This window comes from Protopterus annectens, chromosome 7.part0 (genome assembly GCF_019279795.1).
Source record: "Protopterus annectens isolate FY-2018-M chromosome 7.part0, PAN1.0, whole genome shotgun sequence".
NCBI lineage: Eukaryota > Metazoa > Chordata > Ceratodontiformes > Protopteridae > Protopterus > Protopterus annectens.
In genome coordinates this window covers 28,804,135-28,815,678 of record NC_056739.1, presented here as the reverse complement: position 1 = coordinate 28,815,678, position 11,544 = coordinate 28,804,135, and the positions used below count along the sequence as shown (strand labels likewise).

General features: G+C 37.4%; 1 protein-coding gene across 1 annotated transcript in view; it reads left to right on the top strand.

Moving 5' to 3' along the window:
• LOC122805778 overlaps positions 1-5,963 on the top strand; it is a 335,686-nt gene extending 329,723 nt beyond the window's left edge. The window contains exon 10 of the mRNA XM_044076044.1: positions 5,906-5,963. Coding sequence (XP_043931979.1) covers positions 5,906-5,963 — 58 coding nt within the window. The remainder of the gene's footprint in view (positions 1-5,905) is intronic.
• Positions 5,964-11,544: the final 5,581 nt, after the last annotated feature.

The following is an 11,544-nucleotide window of genomic DNA, read 5'->3' as shown; positions in this document are numbered from 1 at the left end:
GTCACTAAAAGAAGACAGGGTGTAAGTAACATGTTCTATGCAGACCGCCTCAAAGCCCTATCCCTGTATTCTCACTGCTACAGGCTGTTGAGGGGAGATCTATGCCTGCCATACAAGGCATTGTCAGACCCTACTTTGATGGACCTCCTGCATACCCACAAAAAACACCACCAAATATACCCATTGTAAACACTTAAACCTTGCCTATGACATAAATAGGACCTGCTGGAGAGACAGGCATGCATCTGAAAGGCTAGCCCTTCTCTGGAACAGGTTCTCATCCATTTGAAGCAAAGTTCCTCCCTAACCCAATTCAAGTGCAACCGGGACAATTGGTTGAAGAACAGGAAATTCATCACTGGTTTGGCACTTATGTCCTTAATGGACACAGGTGGCCTGTAAATGGTTCTTTTCCCAGCCCCCTGCTTGTAAATGTTTCATCTCCCAAACCCATGCTTACATTTATCAAGGGAACCAGAACTTATCATAGAGTTGGGATGCATGACTAGACTTTAAAAGGCCCTAGTAGTCATTAGCCTAGTAGGCACCTATGAACCTGCTTAATTATTTGAGTTTGAATTTAAGTGTTTAAAAAGGGTGGCAAGAACTTTTAAGTTTGCCTGTTTGAAGGAGTATATGGCTCGGCATCTTATGGTCCCAGTCATCGCTTACCTAGTATGTTCCTTTCTTCCTATACTCATGAACATATTATTGCCTGCTTATCAACAGTTATATTCCTAATTACAAATCTGGCAGTGGAAGAGACTAACACTAACGTCCCAAGCTAGTAAGTCTGTCTCTGAGGTGTAACGTTATAGTAAATGTCCAAGCCATGCATTTTGTTTTCACACTGGCATTTTTCATGTGTCTTTTTCTATTCACTTAGAAATAGGTGATGGACTTCCCTTTCAAGGCACAAGTGGATATTTAAGTATTGTAGCTAACAGCAGTAACTTAACTCCCAATAAAGGGCTCTGACTAATGAAAAGCCTAAGTAATTGCAAACTCTCTGTTGGCCCAATAAAAGATATTACATTACATCTGTAGCCGAGTGTCTGTGTTTTCTGTTAGTGGATCAACACAACCATTCTTAATGTTTTTCTTTAACTATGTCAAGGAGTTAAGAATCGACAAAACGCCACAGAACCCACCTGGACACTGCAAACTTGATTTAAGTACCAAACATTAAAAATAAGCGCTTTCATCCCATTATCCATGATGACATGTAAGGGATGTCCACAGAGAACCTTGCTCCAGGGAATGCCTGCTACTACAGCAATGTAAAAAATACTAAAACGTAAAAAAAACAAAAAGTTAAATAGTTAAAAACTTTAAATATTCCACCTAATAAATGTATGTATTTGCTAAATAAATCCTATCTTTACAAAGCTTTTAATTTTAAAACACAGGTAATTGAGCTATAGTCATTCAAGTCTATTTTTTTAATGTTGAACTACTGTGCTTAAGCAATAGGGACTTTGAAATTGGTTATTTTCCTTTAAGGAAATTGATTAAATGGGCACATAATCTACTTGGAGGGTTATTTAAATGGCTTAGAAAAGTAACTCTAGTATCTGAATAGGTCCTGTGGATAATGGGAGTTTATTTTTAATGTTTAGTATTTAATAAAATCGACTTTGCAGTGTCCTGACAGCTTCTGTGGCATTTTTTTCTGCAGAGCTGTAGTTTGCTGAGTTTTGGATTACCTCATTTGAGTTAAGAACTGACGCAAAACAATTTTCTGAGTTAGTCCACAATATCTCTGCCCACTCTGTCCCAAAGGAAATGGATAATACCCCAACTGATAAATTTATTGCAAATTCTGCTCCACCCATGTTTATCGCTATTCCACAGACTCAACCATTCCAGTCCTGCCCCCATCTTTAATTACTGTGCAACAAGTCCTGTCAGCCCTTTCAAAAGCTAGCACTTCCTCATCCATGGGTCCAGTTAACATTCCAGGTTGCGAGTACTGGTACCAAGTAGAACCTATCTGGACCCCTACTTAACTTCTTTAATCTCCACTGGCTACAATCCTGAAGCCTGAAAAGCAGCCACTGCACTAGAATGGCCAACAGAACCTGGCAAGTTTAGATCCATTTGTCTCACTAGCCTCAAATATGAAGCCATGAAATATATTATATCAGACTTCATTCACCAGGGCATTGAACATCTGTTAACCCTGAATCCTCATCAGTTTGGCTTTGTCAGAAGTAGTCCTGTTTCTGTAACCTCATTTAATTTCTTTGAAAAAGTCTCTGAAGCAGTGGAGAGAGGTTACACAGTACATACAACATATCAGAACCTTGCCAAGGCCTTTGACACTATTACCCATGCAGGCATTAGTGACCAATGTGTACATCTGAATAGAAATCCTTATGGTGTGTGGTGGATAGCTACTGTAACTAGTTGGTTATTAGAGCTCATGTGGTTAAAGTCACAGGTACCACTTTTGCAAACAAAAAAAGTTATGAGTGGTATTCCATAGGATTCTGTGTTGTGCTTTCTACTATTTGGCATCTATTTCTCAAATCTTCAGGCAAATACTCTTAGCTTATGGTATCCAAGTCTGTGGGTGACCGTAAATAGAGAGCTGTTATTCGATCCTCCCTTAAGTCACAATTGCTCCAACATGGGTTACTACTCTATGTCAACAACTGGTGCAAGGACAATACTTCCAAATCAAATCTGAAAAAATGTAGTATAGTTAATTTTGGTAAACAAAACATTTTCCCATATATGTGACTCACTCCTCCATAATTCTTTATTGTTTCAGCAATACTTCAGAAAGGCTTCTATTTGGCTCATCTAATTTCCAAAGGTATCTCCTCCAGAAAGGTCATGATTCCCTTTTATTTATATCTGATCAGACATGTTATTGAATATATGGCACCCTTTTGGCATGTATTTGTCTAAAAATATCACCCAACCTGAGAAACTTCAGAGGTTCCAACTTAGAGCATCAGTCACCTCAAAAAGCTTAACTATGAGGGCAGACTGACAGCTCACTCTCCATACTTAGTTTCTTACAGATTCCTCTATAGGATCTGTCTCTAGCTTTTCAAACCAAGTGCCAGCCTTCTTTGATCATCTATTCTTCAGAGACAAAAGGCTCCTCAAATATCACTTTAAGGGAACCAATCCTTCATTAGCAGATAAAAAAGATATATTGTCATTATAGATACATATTGAAAAATATCCCCCACTCTTGGTACAAACCTCCACTTGGCATCAGGCCGAGTAGCACCCTTGCCAACTCCAAGGTAAACTTGGCTAACTGGACAGGTGGCCTCAGATTCTCTCCCAGCCTATCTTGTATTGCCCTCCATGAGGCTGGAGGGAACTTTTAAATATGGGTTTTTGGCTAGGCTTGTAATGAATGAAGACTGATCACTTAGTACTTACTACGAACCACTTCCTCAACACCATTTCTACATTCCCTCACAATGCTGTCCTCAATTGCCTTTAGCAGCTCTTTTCTAATCTACCTAACACCCTGTCCTCTGTTGCTGTTTATCTCAAATAGATATCTTTGGTTCTTCTCATCTTCTATCACAGAATGATCATAGTAACATATCAGCAACATTATGGCATTCCACCATGCTTTTCTGCAATTAATTGACATGTGTTTATTCTGACCATCTTTCTCCTCCACACCAAATCATCATATGTCTTTTACAGTGGACCCACCATTTGATTCTACTGACTAATACAAAAATCCCTGCCCAAATATTTTGCTAGTGGCAAAATTAGGGTTCTGTTAAGCTACGTTAGTCTTATTGTATTCATATTGCCCATCCATGTGTGTAAGAAACTCAGTTACCACCTTAACTGAAAACTCCTCCCAATTTATTCTTTTTATTTTCTGTGCTTGTAGTTACAACCTAAACTCTAAGTAGCCCCCCCCCCCACACTTTAGAACATGGAAGGCACAATTCCATCAATAACCAATGACGGCTTTGCATGAAAGTGTAACCACAACTTTTCCACTAAACTTTTCAAATAATTCCATTGCCCATGGCAGTTATTCCTCTACACAGATTATTACTAAACTAATGGCTGAAGGAGGCTATCGAAAAGCGCAGCTGCATCATCCACCTTCTAAGAGCACCGTGCCTTCACTGGTGAATATATGAAAACTACCTCCTTTCCAGTTAGATTTTTCTCTAAACAGAAACCCCCTTTGTCTTTGGGCCAGTTTCTCTACCTGTATTTTTACCAAGCTCAGAGAAAGTGGACACCCCAAAGGATATTCTTATCTAATAATATCACTATGACCTGCCACCAATCACTAGGAACTTTACCCATTTTCTACATAAACACTATTTCTACAATACAGTGGCTCATGCCTAGCACCTGCCAACAAGATATTCAAAGGAGATGACTAAATAATGATGTACAAAGCTTTATTTCTATGACTACCATTCAAGTCTTCCTTTGACCATAGCAGTTATGCTGATAATCTCATATACACCTTCATACCTGCATGATGTAGATGGATCATACAGAAATTTGTCATGTCTTCTTAGTGCCTCTTTCCCTTGTAAAACACTATGACCACAGTGACCACACAATCTACCACACATTGTGGCATCTCTCTCTTTCTCTGCCTCCTGATATCTCACTGAACATCTTAACTAGATTAGTGTCCACCTCTAGGCCTATTCTCTTGTAAAATATCAATGAGAAAGCTATCTAGACCATCCCCAAGTCTTACTCTCTTCAGATATTTTATAGCTTCCACCATTTTTGCCAGGGATATTTTATCTGAAGCATATTTTTCCAACTTTGTCTCCCCTCTTCATTCTTAAAACTCCCCATCTATCACATTCCATTCTGATAATCTTCTCTAGGACTCCCTAAAATGTTTCTAATTTCACACTAGCACTCACCATCTTCCCATTTGCTCTTTATTCCCTTTATTAACAGATGTTTAGCTTGCTCTTTTAACTTCCATATAAGTAGAGTAGCTTCTTCTTTCAACTTTTCAACCACATACATCTCGTCTAGCCAACTCTTTAGTCCTCAGCTGATCTTATCTCTCAAACTTAGATGCTCCTGCCTGCTGTCAGAATTGTGTGCTTTCCCTGTATCCTGCAATTTTAATATCGGTCTGCACATCACCATAATTTTTATTCTCTCTCACCCTCTTTTTTGCCTGTGTGTATTTCTACTGTCCAGGCCGTTTTTTGTCCCATCCCATTTCCACTTTCTCACTCTTCCATCTGCACTGCTGGGTTCTTCCATCATCTAACTCATCTTACTTTGTAACCATCTAAGCACCAAAATCCCCATCCATTTCCCTGAGTTGCACATTTGCTCCATTTATCATGGCCTCCTCTGTCGCCCATCTCATCTTTATCATTGCATGATTAGAAAGATCTTCTGCTCCTCACATCTACCTTTACCAGCTCACCTGCCATTTGTCTCCCCACTAAAATCCTTTCCAGTTGGCTTGCTGGTACTAATGCCTTGACAGAGTAAAACCTTCATCATGACTGCCTCCCCCCATATATCTGACAAATCTAGTTTCTGTCCTTTGGCTCAGAATATAATGGACATGTCGTGTGCATCTCCACAGCCCCAAAATAAGTCCTTCCAAGGTCTAAAACTTCATTAAAGTCCTCTCCAAAAATAACCCTTCCATCTTCCCTGCAAAACCTTTTAACACATTGATACACACTTGCCATGTTTCCTTGTCAGTGTCCATCCCATAATATAACACCACCAGTACTCCTCTCCCCTCTCTTTGCTACATCCTGCCATCTCCCTTCAACACCTGCTCACATTTGTGCAGATCCATCCTCCACTATAACCAAAACCCCTGACATTTTGCACATGGAGCCCCCTAACCATCCATATCCCTTTTTCTGCGGTTTCCCTTCCTTTTTGTTTTCTATATTAGGATTGAATGCCTTCCTTTACTGAGTTTACCAGCACACTCTCCTGTTAAATCTGATTAGATGCTGGCTTGTATGCTGTGGGACTGCCTATGAGAACAATTGGTTTGGGGCATACAGCTGAACTGCATTTCATTTTCTGAGACACGTCAGTGTCAAATTCACTCTGAGTGCACAGATGCATGCAACACCATTGCCACAGCTATAAGTTGGGGGGGAGGCAATGTCTGTGACTAACTCCTCCTGGGCTGTAGGGACAAGAAGCAGTATCACACTCACTTGCTGCATGATGCCTAGTGGGCATATTAGTGGCACAGAAAATGCAGTGTCCAATGGGCAATGTCCTCATTAGTGTGTCAAGTGAAGTCATAGGTGTTGTGCTTGGTGTATGGTACATGTTAATGTAACTACAACTTAAATAAGTGTGCAGCCACATGGAGGAAATGGTGTACATTGCTGTAGAAGCAAATGATGCTACTTCAAAAAAAAAAAAAAAAAAAAAAAAAAACATGGCTATTACACCTCTTCACTATCAGTTATTTCATTAATCCTGATGATTATGCACACACCATTTAATGCAAAATTACTCCTGCAAACTGGACTTTTTTAAACAACTTTTAAACAATGTTATTATATTAGCACTTAAAGGGCGGCCACGGTGGTGCAGCGGTTAATGTTGCTGCCTCACAGCAAGAGGTTCTTCGGTTTGATTCTCGGCTGGGGTGCCTTCTGTGCAGAATATGCATATCCTCCCTGTGATCACGTGGATTTCCTCTGGGTACTCTGGTTTCCTCCCACATCCCAAAGACATGCAGTAGGTGGATTGAACACTCTAAATTTGCCATAGGTGTGAGTGTGTGCATGTGTGTATGCCTTCTGTGGAAGGTTGGGCACTGGGCTGGCAACTTGACAACGTAAAACTCCACTGCCAATCATGAGCAGACAGATGATCCGCTGTGGCGACCCCATTAAACACCAAAAGAAGAAGAATTACATTAGCACTTAAGATACAGGCAAACATAAATTAGAAAAGAAAGCAAGCCATATTAATGTAAATGTAAATTTACATGTATTGTACATCATATATATTTTCTTTATTTGTAATAGTCCAACATTTCATAAATTGAAATCCTACTTTCCATAAAGCCTCACTCCTCATCCTGAACATTATTCTGCCTGTATTATTCCCACAATTTCCATTTCCATATAATTTACTCCTTCCCTTTTATAAAGATCCCTCCTTCCAGTTCTTTTATATCTTTTATAATAGTCAGTACTACAAATGTTGTTAGTTTAGACTTTAATTTCCATTTTCTAGTAATTGCTTTCTTGGTACCCAATAGAATTAAACTTATGACTTTACTTTGTCTAGACAATTCCAATCCTGGGAATTTTTAAAATCTGTCAACTCATTACACTTGCAAAACATATGTTCCCAGTTATCTTTCTTCTCCATCTGCAAATGGACTTGGACTATTTTATACAGAATATTATATACATTTTATGCAGTGAAGATCTAATTAAATGAACTTAGTTCTTTGTAATGTTTTATGTTTTATTCCCTCCCTTAAATGTATTGTATTATATTTTCTCTGTTTCATACTTATATTTAACTGGGATTCCTATTATGTGATCGAACTTCAACAAGTTCGAACCCTATATGGTTGAAACCATATAGTCGAACTTGCAGAAGTTCGAAGACGTAAAAAAAAAAAAAAAAAAAAAAAGTAAAAAGCAACATAAACTGTTGCAAGCGGGGGGACAAGCCCCCCTGCACCCCCGCTCTTTAAATATACCAACTCCAAGACCACACTATAGTTCAGAAAGGGAAGGCATGCCCCCTTGCTTGTAACAGTTAGTTTACTGTTGCATCTTCTTTTTTTTTTCCATGTTCGAAGTTTTGAAACTTCGAACAGACAAGTTCAATATTGTCGTGCTCGAAGTTTCAAAACTTTGATCATGTAATAGGAACCTTTGTTCATGTTTGTATTGTTGCTTCTCATTTTTTGCCTTGTGTCTCAGTGGCATGATTAAAAATGGCCATTGCACCAGTTCACAATCTAGATTAGCAAATGAGCAATAAATAATTAAGCGTACCACCCTCCTCTTCAAAAAACTCTTGAAAGCTTAAATGCCATTGCCACCTCCACTCAGTCTATTACACCAGCTGTTTCGTATGTACTCTTAATATCATTCAAGGCCCTCACCTTTTACTTCCTCCTCATTCTACTTTCCAGATTCTTTACCTGCTTGTATCTTGGTCAGCTCCCCTTTTAATTATGATATTGCAGAAACATGCTGCCACATCTACAATCAACTGCATTCCTTTATTCAGCTTATGCAGACATTCTTTCATCCTCATCTTCCCTCTTCTACCATCAAAATCTGATTAATAATTCCTGATATTCACCCATCTTCCTTTTTCCTCGCCTTTTTTTGATCTCTGACTGCTCAGACAACCCTTCACTTTGTAATGCTCAGTCTTTCTGTTCATATCTTTACATCTGTGACTTACATGGTTAATCCAATCCCCCCAAAAATGTATATTCAGCAAAATGCTGCTTTCATTGTCATTTTCCCACATTTCATTTTTAACAATCCCCTCTATATTTGTTTTTCTACACATCCTCCTCTAAGCTTATTTTCCAATCTCTATCCAAATCTCAGGGAAAGGGGAATCTGATCGCATCTCACTACAAGCAGGTCATATATTCATACTTCATGTTAGGCTACTCCAGAGAACTTTCCAGCTCTCCAACACATTTCAGGAATCTCTTCCCACCAAACCTCTCATTCTGGTCTTAGCTAATCTCTACCCCATACCATGCCCTAAACTTATCAGTATACAAAATCTGAGAACTACACACAAGTTGCTGCAATTATATTAAAAACAGCAGCATACTGACTCTTTTAACTTCTCTAACCAATACATCTAAGTTACTTTCAATGCTTGATTCCTTAAGCTTTATCTGCCTTTTTTCTTCGTAAGTAACTGCTCCAAATACTATAAAAAAGGGACAGGCAATATTCCCAAAGTGGTAATATCACCTATCCCCCTTTACACAATAGAACAATCTAAACATTTGATTCTACTGTGGCTCATGGGGATTTCTACATCTATACCATACAATAATGAAGCTTTCTACATATTTGTGCCATTCTGCTTCTCTTCCCTTGTTTGTAATATATATATATATATATATATATATATATATATATATATATATTTATATATATGCCATGAGGCAGCACAGACATTATATAACAATCCACCTGTACTATATAACATAGGAAGCTGTGTATAACTCTTTGCATGTACTAACTGTACTATTGCAGAAAGGATGAAAGCTCTGTGCTACATCACATTTCCCCTTCACTTAATTGCTTTTCTTTTTCTTTAGAAGTGGTAGGACCTTAATCATTTTGCCAGTCATGTTCAGACGTTTTAGTAGCTCCAAAAAGGGTAACAGTACAGACACTTAAAATATTATAGCCATTCTGGATAGCCATAGTATGATGCATTATCACCTAACTTCCTTGGATTTATATTTGGGGTGTCTGGTAAAGCATAAGGGATCAGAATGTACTGTTGGGCTTTTAATTCAGGATTCCAGAAGGACATTACTGATTCTTTCCAATGTCTCCGAGAAATCCACAAACATGACAAAAGGATATTTTCCATAATTGAATTTTATTTATTTTAAATTTGTTAATTGGGTAAATGGATTTGCCCAGGGTCTGTGTTTAGCCTCTGAATAATGAGGCAAAGGTACAAATAATGGCATACAGAAATTCATACAATGATACAAGTAGAAATTTCAACATACAACGTTGTTCAGTTTCCCATTAAATGTATAGTAATAGTTACATAAAACTGTTTAGTTTACATTATTTAATATTTAAACGGGGAATGTTCACTTTCTGCAGATCTCACTTCCCCATATCCTATTATAGATAAAGAACATCATTGCATATACATGTAGAGGTCACGCATTCTTAATTAAGCCTGTGGATGGAATAATCTCTGTAAGAATATTCATTGCTAGGGATTCCAAACAAAATGGTGGAAGGGTAGCAGATCTGGTGTCAATCTCCTCAGATTTGTTATACTTGGACATGTTTCTGACATCTTAAAGTCTCCAGTGAAAGTAATTTTTTTTGTCATCTGGATCCTTGTTATTAATGTTTTTTACTGGATTACTTCTTTACTATTACTTCTTCCAAGTTTCTGTCATTTATTCATGCAACTCTGTTGCACAATATTATAAAATGAGCCACTCTAAATCACAAAACTTGGAATGTAATATCAGAAAGAAACTTAAGCCCTTAGCCTCGTGTATGGAAAACCTTTTTGAAAATGGACAAACTTGACAAATTAGAAAACAAATTGGATTGCATAAAAGATTACTATAACATGCAGATTAGTCATCTGAAGGACATGTTCAAACAGCATGGAGAGAAAATGTCTTCTGTTTAATGAAAGATGTAACAAAGAAGAAATGCAGACAGATTTCCTGATAAAACATAACATTTGGATGTGAGAAAAGATTGGTGATATGGAAAACATGAAAGAAGTAACATAAGGATTTATGGTGTACCTGAAAATACTGCAGGCAGCAGCATGATTAAATATCGTGAGGAGCTACGTGGCAGCATGATTAAATATTGTGAGGAGCTACGTGGCAGCATGATTGAATATCGTGAGGAGCTACATGGACAAAAAAATAACCTCCCTGAGGCTCTCTCATCTAGAATTGAAAGGGTGCATAGATCTCGCTCCTCTCCTAAAATGAAAAATGCTACTCTAAGACCTATTATAGTTAAATTCATTTCCACCATGGACAAAGATCTAGTTCTTAAATTACATCGGTCAAATGCCCCAGAGAAAATGCAAAATAATGTCATTAGATTTGAGAATGACTATTCTTCCAGGTTAATTGAAAAAAAAAACTGGGTTTTCCTTTTATAAAAGAGTTGAAAATAAACATTATTCAAGTTCATCTCATTTTTCCAGCAAAACTCAGGATTTTTTTTCAGGATGGCAAAAGACATTTCAACTAGTTTGATGAGGCTGTTAATTATATTCAATCAAGTTAGATTGTCTCATTTTCAGAGACCATGGATCAGCTGACATGACTTTAAAGAGACAAGTTGTCAGCTCATGCAAAAAAAGAAAAGACAGATGAATATCTGTGCTAAGTACTTTGAGTAACTTTTTTTTTTTCAACTGGCCTTCATTCAATTGAATTTATATGAAAAAACTGGCATATAGCCTTCTGACAAATGATTACATGATTGTTAGTCATCTAATATTTACTACTTTAATTTGTTTAATTTTTAATTTATTGTTTGATTATTATAATGTTTAAATCTGTTTATTTTCATTTTAATATAATGGTATTTTTAACTCCTTTACATCATTTAACTTTCATTAGTCTGCAAGAGCTGTTTCTAAATTAAATTCTGGTGTTAGCATTTTTTTTAGATTCAAAGTTCATCTTGATGTTAGTATGAATGCATTTAACTCATTAACAACTATGTGGCATAGGATATCATACTTCTTGCATTCCAGTGGATTTTCTGAAAATAAACTTAAAAAGCATGACCTAAATATTTTGTGAATAGGAAAAGCTATTAAAACTGC